This window comes from Onychostoma macrolepis, chromosome 02 (genome assembly GCF_012432095.1).
Source record: "Onychostoma macrolepis isolate SWU-2019 chromosome 02, ASM1243209v1, whole genome shotgun sequence".
Classification (NCBI taxonomy): domain Eukaryota; kingdom Metazoa; phylum Chordata; class Actinopteri; order Cypriniformes; family Cyprinidae; genus Onychostoma; species Onychostoma macrolepis.
In genome coordinates, this window is record NC_081156.1 from 14,762,035 (window position 1) to 14,780,274 (window position 18,240).

At 38.2% G+C, this 18,240-nt stretch overlaps 1 protein-coding gene across 1 annotated transcript; it reads left to right on the top strand.

Moving 5' to 3' along the window:
- The first annotated feature begins 6,309 nt into the window (after positions 1-6,309).
- Positions 6,310-18,016, top strand: ivns1abpb (influenza virus NS1A binding protein b). Its single transcript, XM_058757039.1, has 15 exons — positions 6,310-6,467; positions 9,158-9,319; positions 9,671-9,791; positions 12,269-12,441; positions 12,555-12,630; positions 12,716-12,889; positions 12,990-13,115; positions 13,887-13,994; positions 14,258-14,375; positions 14,691-14,915; positions 15,315-15,436; positions 15,513-15,639; positions 15,801-15,932; positions 16,028-16,201; positions 17,021-18,016. The coding sequence occupies exons 3-15, from the start codon at positions 9,681-9,683 to the stop codon at positions 17,275-17,277; spliced, it is 1,923 nt and encodes a 640-aa protein (XP_058613022.1). The 5' UTR covers positions 6,310-6,467; positions 9,158-9,319; positions 9,671-9,680; the 3' UTR covers positions 17,278-18,016.
- Positions 18,017-18,240: the final 224 nt, after the last annotated feature.

The window sequence follows — 18,240 nt, forward strand, 5'->3', positions numbered from 1 at the left end:
GGCTGGTAAACCACTTTCGTGCAACAGCCGACTAAGAGCACTGGCCCCGGAACTCGATGGAGAATCCAAATTAATCCGAGTCGGCGGACGTTTACGACATAGCACTTACCTGGAGACCGACAACATGCACCCTATTGTACTGGATCCAAAGCACCCCATCACAAAACTTATCATCCAAACCTATGATTCTAAACTTTGTCATCCAGGCCCTGAGAGGGTGTTCGCTGAACTCCGCCGTAAATACTGGATCCTGCGTGGAAGAGAGGCCATCAAGAGTTTGCAGCGAGAGTGTGTCCAGTGTCAGAAATGGAGAAAAAAACCAGAGGTACCTAAAATGGCGGACCTCCCCCCCGCCAGGCTGCATCTTTTCAAGCCCACCTTTTACTCCACTGGCGTAGACTGCTTTGGTCCCTATGCTGTCAGAACGGGTCGGCGCAGTGAGAAGAAATGGGGAATAATCTTCAAATGCCTCACCACCAGAGCAGTATATATCGACATTCTCCATAGTCTGGAAACCGATTCCTTCCTTATGGCACTCAGGCGGTTCATGGCTAGACGAGGAAAACCCCATGAACTCTTGTCAGACCAAGGCACAAATTTCAGAGGGGGTGAAAGAGAGCTAAGAGAAGCCTTTACAGCTCTTGCCCCAGATCTGCAGAGACAATTAGCAAAACAGCAGATTGAATTCCATTTCAATCCCCCTAACTCACCACACTTCGGAGGCTGTTGGGAGCGAGAAATTCGTTCTTTGAAAATGCACTGATGGTTACTCTAGGAACTCAATCTGTGACCTTTGAGGTCCTGCAAACTGTACTGGTGGAGATTGAAGGAATTTTGAACTCCAAACCATTGGGATATACGTCATCCGATGCTTCCGATCCTGACCCCATTACTCCAAATTGTTTCCTAATGGGGCGGCCAGATGCTTCACTCCCCCTGACAGTATACCCTCAGTCTGAGATGGTCAGTCGACGTCGATGGCGCCATAGCCAAATCCTTGCGGACCAATTTTGGAGACATTACCTCAAATTCTACCTCCCGGGTCTTCAAAGTCGTCAAAAATGGCAAAGGGACACTCCAGACATCCAGGTTGGCACTACGGTGCTGATCATTGACCATAACTGCCCAGAGCTCTCTGGCCCGTGGGAAAGGTGTCAGAAGTATACCCTGGAGCTGACACTAAAGTGAGGACAGCCAAGGTTCAGGTGGGAAACAAGGCTTACACCCGACCAGTTGCGCCTCATACAATTACCTGCCATTCCTGATTAAAGTAATTGTAAATCCCACAGTAGAATAGAAGCCTTTAGTACATGTACATATTTCCTTATGGAAATCTGGGGCGGCTGTAAAAAGGCTATAAGTTTCTACTATTCTAATATCTCTTTAAATCTCTCCCTCCTGCATGTTGAGTGACACGCACACACAGACCACTTCACCTGAGCCAATCAGTGTTCAGAAACCGTGACCACGTGATCTCCCCGCCCTTGCAGAGACTGTAGTTGAGTGCAGCGGCATGCGGAGACGGACGTTTAAGTTTCTGCGACATCATAGTTTACGGACTGTTTAAAGATCACCTTTTGGACAAAGTGTTGTGCGTGAATGCAAAAGTAAGTTTGGATTGTTAATGATGTAGTTGATGTGAGACTAATTTGCCTTTGTAAACACGTTATTACGCCTGTGAGGTAACGATATCTACGCATGCGTATGCGTGCATTCATATTAAGTATGCGATAACCCTGTTGCTTATGTCTATACATATCTTCCATCTTGTGAGTGTTAGAGTTAAATTTGTTGTTATTAGTACAAGTTATGTTCCCGTTTGAAGCAAGTTCATCGTATTCTTTATATATATAACGGGAAAAGTGTTGTAACAACCTTCTACGCGCATGCACTGTCGTCACTCAGACAAAGTGGCGCTGTACGAGCAGCGTGACTCTAATAAGGTATCAAGTTACAGCTGTGCGCTGCTTATAAGATAGAAATTACAGTCTGCCTTGTATTGCTACCTATCTTTGCCAATAATGTTCATGTTTAATTACTAAGCGTAACTTATTGTGTTGTGTTATTGCCAGTTTGTTATAATTTGACTATTATCATGTATATTCTGTATATTCATGTTTATGTCACTGCTTTATTTTGTAGAAAACCACAACTACATAACATCACAGCCTCGACTACAGTCTGTTGAGTGATGACAATAAATGGGTTATTCTCATAAGACGAGGGCATCTTTGCTTTGTCTCTAATCGGACAGTCTTTGGTGGATCAGTACCCTGAACCGGCAAATAATTATATGGTGAATAGCTACTAAAGCTAACCATTTTTTCACCGACGTTCAAATGTAGAACTGCATATTGACGTCCAAATGGGGTCTTGGTTAGACGTCCAAATAGGGGACCTAGTTTGCACGTCGTGTAGACGTGCAGAATTGGTCTTGGACCGACGGACGCAATATAGACATAATCTGCACGTCCGTCAGACGTCTAATGTTTAGTGGGACAGTGCACTGTGTAAAGGGAGAACATCTTACAAGATCAGATATTTGTCAATAAGCTAAGAATCTGTTGATGTATGGTTTCGTCAGTCTCAGTGGTGTAGTGCAGGGTATATTCAGGTATAATAAGGCTTATCAGTCGGCTTTATGTAGCCTATACCTACTTCTAAATACCCTCTGATGCGCATTCAGTGGTGTCTCGCATTAGCCAAAATAATGACAGTCCACCACATGATTCGCTAATCAAATCGTCTGTGAATAAATGCAAATATTCCTAAAACACCCAGTAAAGACAGTGATGCGGTCAGGACGCCCGGCTTCCCTTTAAATATGATTGATGATTGCGCCGCGCCTGCTTTGTCCCCAGACAAGATGGCAAAATAATAATTAATTATTGATTTCTAATTTGAATCAATATATTATAATATGAAAAGAAAAATCAAAAGGACCAGGTTTTTGCGATCAGATATTTTTTAAACCGGTAAACTCCTGTAAACTTTTCAGTCCAAGGATCCAGTAAACGAACGCGTTCAAACAGCAAGTTTAAAACAGCTCTAATACAGAGAAAACCCGAGATCAGAGATTGCGGAGATTGCAGAGATTGCGGAGAGTCGTTTCAGCTTGTATTTGGCTTAAAAGCACGAGTGTTTTATAATGGATTTTTTTCACTATATATAAAAATTGTAAATGGTATGGGGGGGGGAGGGAGGGATTACATTTGCCCGTCACTGCCATGGGAGAAACAGTCAGTCAAACATAGGAATATGTACAATTCTGGAAAAATGTATCTCTTTTGTTTTTGTTTTTCAAATAGAGATCATATTCTCCTATGATTCTCAGTAGACAACTAAACAAATAGCTTGTAATTTACTAGAGGTTCTGACAAAATGTTAATTGCTGCGGTCTATTTAATTTTTAAAATTTGAATTATGTATTGCAAAATTTGCACCTCTGTTGTGGCTAATATTAATTTCATAATTATCCTTACTCCATGAAGTAGCAGAACTTACGTGAAAATGTGCAAATGGCCCATTTTGGGGTGAATTAAATGCAAGTCTTAAATGTCACTGTTTATAAGGCATTCATCCTTTCACTTTAAAAAGAAATGGGGGCATAAAAATAGTAGCCTATACCTCCCCCCCCCCCCAAAAAAAACATAACCCCTGCCCACCTGGAATATCACTTGGCCCACCCTTCAACTCGTACCTGGAGCCGGGCCTGTCTGAAAATGATTATATTCTGTTGTCATGCCACAGGTGTTTGTCTGTAGATGTCCAACGAGTAATAATGCATCACCTGTCCTGTCAGAAGCAGCAGAGGAGCTTTCATAGCTCTCCGTGTAGTACGAGTGAATTGGCATCGTTTTCTATCGAGCAGTGTTAAGTGTGTGTGGCAGTCGCTATGGAGACGTAAGGCACAACATCACACAATTAACAACAACATCTCCACACAACTTAAACCATAGCACTTCTTACTGGTTCCATGCTTACAAAATAAGGGATTCTGTACAGTTGGCTTACTGTTGTTGCAAAATAAACCTAAATAGGGTGAATGGTGTATTCTTAAAATATAAAAACAGTGCAATAAAAACAGAGAACAGTCAAATATGAGTCAGTATAGAAAGTGACTTGACATACAGCCAAGTATGGTGACCCATACTCTGCATTTAACCCATCCAAAGTGTATACACACACACACAATATACACACACAACTTCCCCCAATATACACACCCATTGTTATACTGTACATCATGTACTGTATACACACCCATTTACACTGTGTGTGGGAAAATAGCAAGCAGGTTTTTATAAAAAGAATGATTAATTATACGTTATGCAATACATTATTATTATTATTATTATTATTATTATTACCTTAATTAGAATTATGGCAATATTAGGAAGAAAAGGAAGATTTTCTATTTAAATTAAATTACATTTGTTTGTATAGCACTTTTCATTATGATTATCACTTCCAAACCAGCTTCAGAGACAATTGTCACACACAGTCAAGTTTAAGTAAACAGTTTAAGGTGACATTAGTAAACAAATAAAAACTATGACAAGACATTTAGAAATAAAATTACAATGTGTTGTAAAAAATAAAATAAATTAATTAAATTTAAAATTTATTCATAAAATTCACAAAACTCATAAAATAAAACAAAACAAAACAAAATGAGAGTTTGTTTCTGGTGCCATTAGTAAATAAACAAATATAAACTATAACGAGACATTTAGAAATAAAATTACTGTATATTTTATCAAAATAATAAATTAATAAAATTAATAAAATAAAATAATAAAATAAAATAAAATGAGAGTTTGTTTCTGGTGCCCAGAAAAACATTAATAATTAAACAAATATAAACTGTGATGAGACATTTAGAAATAAAATTACAATATTTTAAAATAAAATAAAATAAAATACAATGAGAGTTTGTTTCTGATGTCCAGAAAAACATTAATAATTAAACAAATATAAACTATGATGAGACATTTAGAAATAAAATAACAATATTTTAAAATAAAATAAAATAAAATAAAATTAAATTAAATTAATAAAATTAAATTAAATTAAATTAAATTAATAAGAATAAACTTGCACACTGTTTTATCCTATGATGTAGTATTATCATTCATAGTCCTTGACAAATGTTTTTAATCTTCCATTCTGTCACACTATGAAACTCTTATACAAGCTTAACATAAACAAAAAAACTAAAAGCATTCATCAGATTAATGGTGTATCCACAGACTGTATCATCAACGATGTTTTTTAGAGGCCTGAATTTGACTCATGTTGTCAAACCATGTTCAGCAGAGTGCGTTATGTAAGACATGCTCAACTGAACAACAGTTTGCATAGAGGATCCATAGAGAGGGCAGGAGGAGGCACGTCTGTCTACATATTCATGTTTCTTTTTCTAAGTGGCTGGAAACCATGGAGACAGCAGGCTGAGGTGGAGGCACTTCAGTTGTGCCAGTGACGAAGTGGTTACATAATACACATCTCCAGAGGAAATGGAACAAATTGCAAAATGATATCACAGGAAATATGACATCTAATACTCATTTCTAATGCAGCGATGCACAGTCTTCTTTATTGTCATTTATTTTCAGTGTTTATCATACTGCATAATGTTTGCCTCCTGTCTGAAGTGGACTTATGCACTGAAAAAAAAAAAAAAAACATAAACCTTGATATTTTTAACAAAGACTAGAGAGAGAGAAAGATTCTGGGACTTAATGATAGATATACTCTAAAATAATTAGATTTTTAGGGATAATGTGTTGCAGGTAACATCATGATTTACAAACAGCAAGATGTCTCAGTGGACCACAGTGTATAAATAATTGATGAATCAGATTTTTAAAATGCTTGCAATATCTTTGCATATCTATTTTTTTTATTATTTATTTATTTGTATTATCTAGGCCTAGTTATTTATTACATTTGAGATTCGAGAGATAGGCCTATAAATGACACAACACTATCATAAAACCCCAATCATTCGCTCCAGCTCCAAAGTGTAAACCTAAAATATTTATATAGACAGTGTCAGCACACATCTGTTCTGCATGAATGAACTGCACTGTGTTCTGGTTGCTGCCTGGCGAGAACTGGGCTACTGTGATTAAACTGAATAATGGCTGGTGACACAGCCAATCACGCGCACTGCATATTCACACAAGCGACGCCTTTCTTTTCATAGAACCAGGTACACTACAATTAATCTTTATAGAAACATTTTTTCTTTACTTGTAAAGTGTCATGTTATATGCAAGTCAGAGATAGGCTCCATTATTTGTCCCGCCCATCTTGCTGTTGTCATCTCTGACGCAGCATAGTTAAGCGCGCGCACTTCGGAGTCATTTCGTACATTTCGTAAACAGCGCTTCTTTGGATTGATAACTACCTTTTACTAAATAGAAATTATGTTTTTCATCCTAAACAGACAAAGGAAATTGGTAAGCAATTTAACTTAGGTTGTGTTTGAAAATTAAAGCAGGTTAAAGTTAGTCGAGCTCATGAAGCTGTTTATGTTGTTGTAGTAGTGAAGTGTTGTTTGAGGAGAAGCCATGCTTTTAGTGTCTGTTTGCTGTTTTACATAAACGTTTGTCCTACAGCTTGAATGTCGGGTGAGGGAGAAAAATAAGATTTTTATTTCCAGATGACATACGGCTGTTTGTTTTGGTGAATGGTTAGAGTAATTCCGCATCTCTGAAACAGATTAATAGCACTTTAACCGCCCAGACCGTTTAAAACAATGCAATGTCCGATTGTCGTTGAAGAGGTTAACATTAACGTTAGGTAAGATAAAGATGAAAATGAAAGGAGAAAGCAAATGTTACTGACTTCCATTTTTCTGTGGAACTGAAAGAAAATTAGGTTTTAGGCAGAACGACAGCCCAAGTCACCATTTACTTTCATTGTAAAGCAAAATAATGCATTGAAAGTGAATAGTGACTGATGCTGTTGTTCTGCCTAAAATGTAATTTTCTTTCAGTTCCACAGAAGAATGAAAGTCGGTCGGATTCTGGAAACTTTGGGAATAAATGACGCCGTGTTCGTTTCGTTTGAACTAACCATTTAACAATACAGCTGGCTCTAATTCATTATTCACATAAATATGTGATACCTCAATAATGAAACAGTTTCTTGTTTTTGTCACATGACCCGCGGACCTACTATAGACTTGTAATATGATGTTTATGTTGCAAACTGTTGTTTTCAATTGACGGTTTTGATAGGTCACGTGTGTTTGTTTCAGCGGTACTGGTTTAATCTAGAAAGAGCAGTTCCTCCTCGCGCTCCGGTTGGCGCGTGCTGTCTCGCGCCTTCAACAAACATTAAACCCGGAAATATAAAAAACACTGAGTAACTTTTTTTTTTTTTTTTTTTTCTGGATGCTTAAAAAAAAACTTATAGACATTAAATGTAGTGTTTAGAACACTTATTTGTGTTTTCTAAGTAATGTTGCAGTTGTTTATCCGTACAGTTAAGCTAAGTTGTTAAAAGCAATAATATAAACCAGAGGATATTGATATGGACCAAAAAGTACAAGTTGGTGGTTACAGTTTTGGTAAACGAAAATTCAGGCTTCCCACAGCCTAGGAAAATCTAGAAATATCAGTGTTTTAATTGGGATTTTCCAGACCTGGAAAAGACAGGGGATTTTCTATAATCTGTACATAACTTTCTACTCAAATACAGTTGTAAAATATTTATAGAAAACATAGAAAACTACTGGAAAAGCTAAAAGAATTAATTGGTAAAAAGGTGTGTGAACGCTGACTATGGCAAAACTGAACATAATGATTTTTTCGTATCAGTGTTCTGTAAGGGTTTTGAAGAAGCCTCTTATGCTTACCAATAGGGTTGGGTATCGTTTGGGGTTTTTTCGATACCGGTGCCAAATCGATACTTTTAAAACGGTACCGGTGCCTGAACCGATACTTAAAAATAATAAAAAATAAATAAAAATTACCAATTAATAATTGAATTGGCCATTAGCACTAAACACATGTCTTTTTCATTCATACTGGATGCCAGAGGGCGCCCTCACACAAAAAATCCACATATCCAGTCACAGAAGTAGCGAACTCATGAAGCTCCAGGAAATCCCCAAAATGGACAAATGCATTGCTATGGATGTAACGGAGTAAACAAGATATAAACGTTTTGAATGATAAAACAAATACAATAAACACTCGACTACGACAGTGTATAGTTTATCTGTGTTATTCAAGCCATCTCTGGTATTTTCATAATAATTAAGTATATTTATAATCCATTGCCAATCGATGCATTAGTAGCCTATGGAACTTATTTTCTGCGTCATTCTGTAACAAGAAGCTACATCAGATCACAAAAGGAAGCATTTAACGGTATTGTGGACTAAAAAGGTTATAGTGTTCTCTTTTGTTGGACAACAGGTTTAAAAACGTGAATACAAGATAATTCTAGCTTTAGGCATTTTAATTTAAGAATGTTTAGCTTTGCTAGTTAATGGAGGGCTACCTGCTGCCGTCAGAGCAAGTGTGCAACTGCATTCACGCGCTCCTCGGATGCTCTCATTTCCCGAGTTGTGCTTTTAAGTCGGAATGTGAAAACAGCACGCTCGCGTTAATACAAAGATTTGTTGGACTTGTATTATTAGAGCTTTCCGACTTTAGTTCACGTGCATTTTCTCAGTCGGGAAATTATTTTTCACGTGAGGTGCCGGTGATGCTTCTTACGTTCGTTTCGGAGAAACAAAGGACAAATATTTAAATCGATCGCTCAGGCATGGCACCGAAATCTCCGTTCTGATTCGGTTCTAGTACATACCGGTTACATAGGTACCGGTGCCATATTGGTACCGGGTTTCGGTACCCAACCCTACTTACCAAGGCTGCTTTTATTTAATTAAAAATACGGTAAAAACAGAAGTATTGTGAAATTACAATTTAAAAATGTTTTCTATTTGAATATTTATTTTAACATAAAATAAATTTTGTTCTTGTGAATTTTCAGCAGTAATTACTTGAGTCTTCAGTGTCACGCGATCCTTCAGAAATCATTCTAATATGATTGAAGTTCAAAAAAGAGTTCTTCTTATTAGCTGTAGTTGAATTGTCATGTTTGAATTGAGTGAATTTATCTTTCACTTCTTCAGGTCATCATGCGTAGTCAAGGTGGTAGGACTTGTGTTCTTTAACCCGCTGAGTGACATCAGACACGATCTGTCACGCCACTGCCTCTGATCCAGAAACATCTGCGTGTGGTACCCTCTGCTGAAAGTGCCTTAGAGCAAGACTGTTCTTCTGTTACCTGTTTGGTAAGTGTGTCTTCTCACCGGACCTGCATGGAATCTGTGATCACAGAATTTTTACAGGAATGTGTGGGGATTTCTGCAGAATTTCAGAGAGCTCTTCACATCCCCCACTCCTTACATATTCATATTAAATATTTAGCTGCTTTTGATGATGCCCTCGTGTAGCATTCTCAGCTCAGTTTAACACATTTTATACCATATTTAAATCCATTTTAGATATGCCCATACAGTCATTGCAGAAAATGTGGTTCAAAATACCACAGATTCCATGTGGGTCTTCTCATCATGTGTTGCATTTGTAAATACAAAGCAGTCATTCTCATTTTGCTGTGTCTGATTCCTTGACTTTGATAGATCCAACAAAATGACTCCCAACGGATATTTAATATTTGAAGATGAGAGCTTCCTCGATTCTACTGTGGCCAAAATGAATGCTTTGCGTAAAAGCGGTCAGTTTTGTGATGTCAGACTGCAGGTAAGACTCCCCCCTGTACATTATCTGTCAAAAGTTTTTTCTTTTGTCTCCTATGCTCACTTTGTTTGCATTTATTTGGTCAAAAATAAGGTAAAAACATTTTTTATTGTATTATGTGTTGGTATGTTTTTTATGTCAGGGCTCTAGACTGCGACCAAAATGGTCACATTTGCGACAATTTTTTGAGAATGTGCAAGTTAAAATTTGACGTGGTCGCATTTGTGCAAGTGCATGGCCTCCGCTGCTCCATACAGAACATAATGTATACATAACTCACATACAGTATAGCAGGAGTCAGATATCACTGATTACATGAAGAGAGTCACAGAGGTGCTTTCAGTGCGAGCGCTTCAGGTGTAGAGCCTGGTTTATACTCGCCGCATCAGCATGAGCGCAAAGGTGCACGCAGCAAAAATGACGCAAATATTGAGGAAACGATGGCTGACGGAGAATTTGGTTTTCACACTAATGTAAAATAAAAGACCGCTTCTTAAACTAGAGAGGGTGAACATGTTGGTATTTTTGTGGGGGGAAAAACACCCAAGTCCTGTCACCGACAGCCAGTTTAGTTTTACTTTTTGTTTTCGTTTTAAAAAGCTTTTTATCGTTTACCTCACGTTACGCTATGCAGGCTTTCTTTTAATTTTTTAATTTTTATTTGATTACTCAGTGTTTGCTAAACATTCTGTAATTTATTAGTCGGTATATAAAACATCATGTGGTGTATGCCGTGCCTCCTCTTATTCGTTTTTTGTTAATAAACGTTATGTAAGCTAGTTTGTCATTATAGCCTAATGTTTTATTGTTGTTGCACTTTATAATTAAGAATAACAATGAATCCATCTTTTGTTTTAGTCTTAAAAAGAGAAAAGTGTATAGATATAAGCAAAACAGACAATTATCTTTTCTTGTAAAACGTGACACCAAGATCGCGAATTTGAAATAATACACTCGTTAGAACACTCGTTACCTAGGGGTGTGCGATATATATCGTCTGCGATTAATATCGTAATTCTTGTTTTAACGATGTACAATTTAACATTATCGAGTATTTAGCAAAAACCAAACAAAACAGTCCTACAGAGAGCATGCGTTCATTACGTGAAGTCTAGACTAGAGCGCGTGCGCATTTAGAGTGTTCTTTCACTGCATGATTCAGTCCTATTAAGAATGATCACAAAATTCAAGATATGAGGGCAGAAAGTGTGTGTGTGTGTGTGTATGTGTATATATATATATATATATATGTGATATTGATTTTATACAACAGTTCAATAAAAAATAAGTTAATATTAAGAGACTTGCGTTTTTAGATGCCATACTGCCTGTTTTTGCTCCATTTGCCAACAAAAAATAATTCCAAACAGCTACAGCACTGTCTCTGAGCAGCATAACAGTGTTTAGTTCCTGAATGAATCAACCGTTTAAATGATTCGGTTCAGTCGCAATGACTCACTTGTTAACAGTGACTTGCTGCCACCTACTGGCGGTTTTAATTTCACATTCAAAGTATCTGTTCATTTTAAAATAATTTCAAATATCAGTATTTAATGTTTTATGTTTAAAATATCAAAACATTATGCATTTATAACTGCAGTTTAAAGCACTCAATGTCCTAAACCGTGTGTAAATGCATCTAAATGCCACTTCATATGCAACTTCTGCAAAGATTAATTTTGGTGATACTGGTTTCATTTGTTTGGTAACAGCCTAAATGTCTTATTCTAACTGACTGATTAAATGTAACAATTTGACTCAAAATATGCATACTTTTAGAAAAAAATGGCTTTTTTAAAGGTAAAATTGCCCATAAAAGGTAAAAATCAATTTAAACTTATATGAAAAGATTAATTTCTATCACTGATGTGAACTGACCACACAGAATATGAATAATATCAAAAACTGCAGCTGTCCACGGTAGTCAGATATCAGAACAATAACGCACTCTGCAAAATATCGTTATTGAAAAATATATAAAATATCAATATCAGTTTTTTTCAATATCGCACACCCCTATCGTTACCATATAACTATAAACTATGATAAAAGTTCATCAGCATGCAATGATTAATCCCATGTTGTAGCAAAAAAATTAAATAGCAACCAAATTATGACAGTTAGAAGAATGAGTCTAGAGCCCGTATATTGGTGTATTTTAAAATTTATTTCTATGATGGCAAAGCTGAATTTCCAGCAGCCATTACTCCAGTTTCAAGAAACATTTCCTATTATCATCAAAACAATTGTGCGGTTTCATATTTTCCTGGAAACCATGATACGCTTTCCAGAATTTTTGATAAATAGAAATAAATAGAAATGTTTTGTAACATTATAAGTGTTTTTACTGACACTTTTGATCAAGTAAATGCATCCTTGCTGAATAAAGTATTCATTTCTTATAATTTTGAACTGTAGATAAAGGCTCTCTGTTGCATAGATCTGTTTTTACAACATACTTTATAATGGTTCTTCTGCAGGTCTGTGGACATGAGCTGATGGCCCATAAGGCTGTGCTGGCCTGCTGCAGTCCTTACCTATTTGAGATCTTTAATACTGACTCTGAGCCACAGGGTGGGGTTTCGCTGGTAAAATTCGATGACCTCAACCCTGATGCTGTGGATATCTTGCTCAACTATGCCTACACAGCCCAGTACATATATTTAACTTTACTCTTAACTTTTTATTTACATGTACTTAACTTTACACATTGATCATTTCAAGGACATACAGGTTTCATATATTCCCATAATCTCCTGTTGACAGACTGAAGGCAGATAAGGATCTGGTTAGTGATGTGTATTCTGCAGCAAAGAAGCTCAAATTGGAGAGGGTCAAACAGGTATGTATGTACAGGCATTTACATGGTAGTTTTCTCATCTATACACTACTGTACAGTCCCCTAAGCTTCTGAATCCTGTTTGCAGATCTGTGGAGACTACCTGCTATCAAAAATGGACTCCCAGAGTGCCATTTCATACCGCAACTTTGCTAGTAGAATGGCTGATGGGCGGCTTCTGGGCAAGATTGATGCATTTATACAGGACCATCTTCAGGAGATCTCAGAACAGGACGACTTCCTTAAACTTCCTCGGCTGAAAGTATATAAATATATATTTTATAAAACATACATAAAATATATATACTCATGTTATTTGCATTTAGTTTGCTTTAATATCATATATAATTGTGTCTGTATAGCTGGAGGTTATGTTAGAGGACAACCTGAACTTGCCAGGTAATGGCAAACTGTACTCAAAAGTGATAAGCTGGGTGCAGCGCAGCCTGTGGAAGAACGGAGAGCCCCTGGAGAAGCTAATGGAAGAGGTCAGTATTATGGCTTCTTCTGTACTCATTTGTTTTGCTTTGCTCATGTCTCCTAAACTTCTGTTCAGTGGTTGACTGAGTTCCCACCCATCCCCTGCCCCCAGGGTTTTTGCCCTTAACCTTGTAAATTTTGCAGTACGTGCTCCTCAAAATACTGAAAAACTGGTTTTCCAGGTGAGCCAAAGGTTAAGTCTCTGTTTTTTCCCCCCTTTTCTTTCTATCTCTGGACTGTATTGGCCTGAATTGTCTTTGTAACTCAACATTTTCTCCCCAGCAGGGCTTTTTGGACTTTTATTAATTTTATTCTAATGGCTGCTCCTCCCCGTTGATCTCCCCATGTCTCCTGTAGGTTTAGTAATGCACATCAACAGCAGATTTGTCCAGCCCTGAAGAAGAATGCAAGATTCCAACCATCAGTGGTACTAAGTCAACCTACCAAAAGCCATATGCTCCCATCTGTGCACACTGTTCCTGAGAGCCTTGCAGCTTTTTTCCAATCCCACTGTGCTGCGATCATTTGTTTAGATAGCTCTTTGACCCGAAGCAAAGTTACTTATAATAGGAATGATCTCTCCCTTCCAGCAATTTCCACAATCACAGTGACCGTAGACATGTGAAAGGTCATGGCTCCCTCAAGGTCCAGGCAGCACAGTTGTCAAGGACCTCCCTCATAGCAGCTGACTCCACTGCTTCAAGCAACAAGGCAGAACATTGCTTTGTTCTTGTTATGGAAACACCCACATGGGTCTTGTTGGTGTTTTGTTGTTGCAGGTGCAAACGCTGTACTACTCAGCAGATCACAAATTGCATGATGGGAGCCTGCTTGAGGGGCAGGCAGAGGTCTTCAGCTCTGAGGATGACCACATCCAGTTTGTGCAGGTACATGACTGGTTTTCAGTCCTCCCCTTACAGTGCACTGCATTCTTTGCTGTAGAATAGCATGGCTCCCATTTTAATAAGTTTCAAGTGGATTGCACTAAAAGGGAGTTCTTAGCTGTCTGTGCACTGTGGAAGACCCCTTAAATGGTGGTATTGGCTCTGGATGGAATGGGTTTAGTCTTTGGCCCCAAGCCTGTATGCATGCAGTAGAGTTAGGGGATGAAGTTTGGGCAGGTTTAGAGCTGCCTGGTTTGGTTTTGCAGAAGAAGCCTCCTCGAGAAAGAGACGAGATGAGCTCAGGTGCCTCTGGCAGCCTCTCTCCCTCCAACAGCCAGTTCAACAAGCACGAATGGAAGTATATTGCCTCAGAGAAGACCACCAGTAAGTCTATAGTGCTTCATCTGACCAGCTTTTCTCTCTTTCTGAAACTTTTTTTGCATTTTAAAATTTTATTTATTACAATCAGTAATAATGATTTTTGATACAAATTAGTATATTAGAAATCCTATTATGATTTCTGAAGGATCATGTGACACTGATTACTGGAGTAATGACTGCTGAAAATTCAGCTTTGCCATCATAGGGATAAATTAGTGTTTAAAATATATTTAAACAGAAAAAAGCATCATCAAAAGTGTGTTTATTAAATTAACTGGATGTGAAAAGGGCTAAGCCTCACTGTCTGCTCTTTTCTAGACAACGCATACCTGTGTCTGGCTGTTCTGAGAGGTGTGCTGTGTGTCATCTCACTGCACGGCCGCACCAGTCCTCATACTTCCCCATCTGCTACGCCATGTGTGCTGAAGAGCCCGAGCTTTGAGGCTCAACCAAAAGATCTGCAGGAGAAGCTGTTGAAGCCCATGCATTACGCTCGCTCAGGCCTGGGAACCGCTGAGCTGGACTGCAAGCTCATTGCTGCAGGTATGCTTGCCCAGAGAGTGATAAAGTACTCCTTAAAGGAAACTAAAGGGCTTAGTAGAGTTATAAGGTTAAAAATACAATCTCTTACATTTAGCTTCCAGTTAAAGTATATTACTCAACTCCCTTCAACATATTTTAATTAATTTTATATATGTACTTTTTTTTTTTTTTTTTACCTATTACCAGAGCACACAGATGCCATGTGTGCCTTGTAATGCCATTCATGCAAATTTTGCAAAACAAACATTCAGAGTGTTTATAGTAGTGGAGCTGGAGAAAAACAAATATAAAATGAAAGCACCACATATGTAGCATGACATAAGATGGGAAAGAGAATTGTCACTCATAGAAACGGGAGCTAGGTGTGCAGATCTGATGTACATAATGATATCTGTCCAGGTGGCTATAACAGAGAAGAGTGCTTGAGGACTGTGGAGTGTTATGACCCAAAGAAGGACTGCTGGACTTTCATCGCTCCCATGCGCACTCCACGAGCTCGCTTCCAGATGGCTGTGCTAATGGTAAAGGCACGGTTTCCGATCCTGGAGCAGCTTTGGTGCATCTGCCATTAAAGCTAAATGAATGTTTTTCTCTCAGGGTGAGCTGTATGTGATGGGTGGCTCCAATGGTCACTCAGATGAGCTGAGCTGTGGAGAGATGTATAACCCCAAGACTGATGAGTGGATTCAAGTTCCTGAGCTCCGCACCAACCGTTGCAATTCAGGTAGGCATCACTTCCTGCTAGGCAATGTATTGAATATTTGCAATCTGTTTGATTGGGCTTTTTCTGTTTGGTCCTGAAGGCTGAAAATAAAAAAGAATATATCGCCAGTCTTCGTAGGGACAGTAAAGTGGTGAATAATGTTTCTTCTTTTTTCTTCTAAGGTGTGTGTTCGTTGCAAAACAAGCTTTTTGTGGTGGGCGGATCTGATCCTTGTGGCCAAAAGGGTTTGAAGAATTGTGACTCATTTGACCCAGTGACAAAAATGTGGACAAGCTGCGCACCCCTCAACATCAGTATGTCAATTCAGTTTTATGTTCTGTAATAACTGATATTTGTAAAACCCTAAATGCATGATTCACCATGTACATTGTCTCTCGTCTGTGTTTAGGGAGGCACCAGGCGGCAGTGTGCGAGTTAAATGGATTTGTGTACGTGATAGGTGGTGCTGAGTCCTGGAACTGCTTAAACTCAGTAGAACGCTACAACCCAGCAAACAACACATGGACCCTGGTGGCCCCCATGAATGTGGCCCGTCGTGGAGCTGGTGTGGTTGTGTATGAAGGTAACTGGAGACTTGTTTAAAGGAATAGTTCCCCAAAAAACCACCAACAACAACTCGACCTCAGGCCATCCAAGATGAAGATGAACTTGTTTCTTCATTGGAACAGATTTGATGAACTTCAACATAACATGACTTGCTTGCCAGTGGATCCTCTGTAGTGAATGGGTGCTGTCAAGAATGAGAGCCCAAACTGCTGATGAAAACATCACAGTAATCTACATGACTCCAATCCATCAGTTAACGTCTTGTGAAAAGCTGTGTGTTTGTAAGAAACAAATCCACCAATATGGCACTTTAACTTTAAACAGTCCATAATCCATAATCATGCTTATTCTTTCACCTCAAAATTCTCCACCATATTTTAGAAACTTTGGACAGTGATTGATCTGTGCACATTTCTCTCCTGATTGAGGCAAGACAACTATTTCACTGGAGAAAGCAATATTATGAATAAGGGACTCGTAATTTAGCCGGATAAAAAGAAAAGTTAAAAATGTCTTTAACGATGGATTTATTACAAACATGCAGCTTTTGCTTCACTGGAGTCATGTGGATTATTGTGATGTTTTTCATCAGCTGTTCTGACGGCACCCATTCACTGCAGAGGATCCATTGTTGTGAGCAAGTCCAAATTTTTCCAAATCTGTTCTAATGAAGAGACTCCTCTACATCTTGGGTGGCCTGAGGGTGAGTAAATTTTCAGCAAATTTTTTAACTGTTTATTCCAGCAGGGTTATAAATTCTCACTGGTAGGAAAATGACTGAAGCTTGTCAAATTTAGGGCTTGGCCTCAATTATGTAAATTTCAACTGCTTCCAGGGAAGCTGTTTGTGGTCGGAGGATTTGACGGCTCTCACGCGCTGCGCTGTGTGGAAGTCTATGACCCAGCCAAGAACGAGTGGAGGATGCTGGGAAGCATGACATCAGCACGGAGCAACGCGGGGCTCGCTGTGCTGAACGGTGTGCTCTGTGCAGTCGGGGGCTTCGATGGCAATGAGTTTCTCAACACCATGGAGGCGTATGACCCAGAGAACAATGAGTGGAGCCCGTTTATAGAGGCATTAACTAAGAACTGAAGGGTGTCGGGATCTCTCCTTTCCTCAAACTGACTAACATTGTAATGTGATTGTTTTACTGATGTTCATCCGTTTAGGTGCTGAGGAGAGAAACTGATAGATGCTTATATGAAGTTGCCCAAAGCGACATGAAGCCTTTGCATATTGCATAATTACTATGTAAATAGTTTTTTTTTCTTTCTTTTGCTCCTTTTTTCTTTTTTTCTTTTGCTATCAAAGCCAGTACCCAGAGTGGTATTTGAAGCTGGTATGGTTAATTGTTATAGTGTGAACTGTGACACGTTCATGGTGCAGTGCTTAGTTCATCATGAATGATTTGACATTAATTTAATGCCTTTCTTACTGAAGATGAGATCTATATATGTATAGCTAGAAAGTCTTAGACCACAGAATACTTAAAGCGCATCTGAAATGGAGCTGTAATGCCTCAGTGGGATTGTTTCTTTTGCCTTTTTATAGCATTTTTATACAACTTATGTAAGTGTCTAACATGTAAAGCTGACAAGCATGCATTCCGTTTATGAATGAATTTGTGCTGCAGGCCTGTTTTTACATAGATGCTTATCTGTATCTGCTTTATGCTGAAAAAGCCAATGATGATAATGCCACTTTTAACACCAATTAATGTTACATCTCATTCATTTCTGTATTTAAAACTGTTAGACCTGATTTCTTAATGATTCTTTTTTTCTTTTGATACAAAAAAGGTGCAAAAATTAATAAACCATTTCAACTTGGAGTGATTTGAGTGTCAACTTTCATCCATCTAAACATTTAGCTTTTTGTAAATCAGGTTTTTTGTTCTTTTAAAAAAGTATTGCTTTGGCTAGATTTAGCTGAAGAGTAAAGCATGCCTGTTTGATAACATGTTTCAATTAAGATCGAGACATGTACTTGGATAAATATAGTAACTAATTATTATTATTATTTTTTTAAAATCATTAATTTCAAAGCTTTGTACTT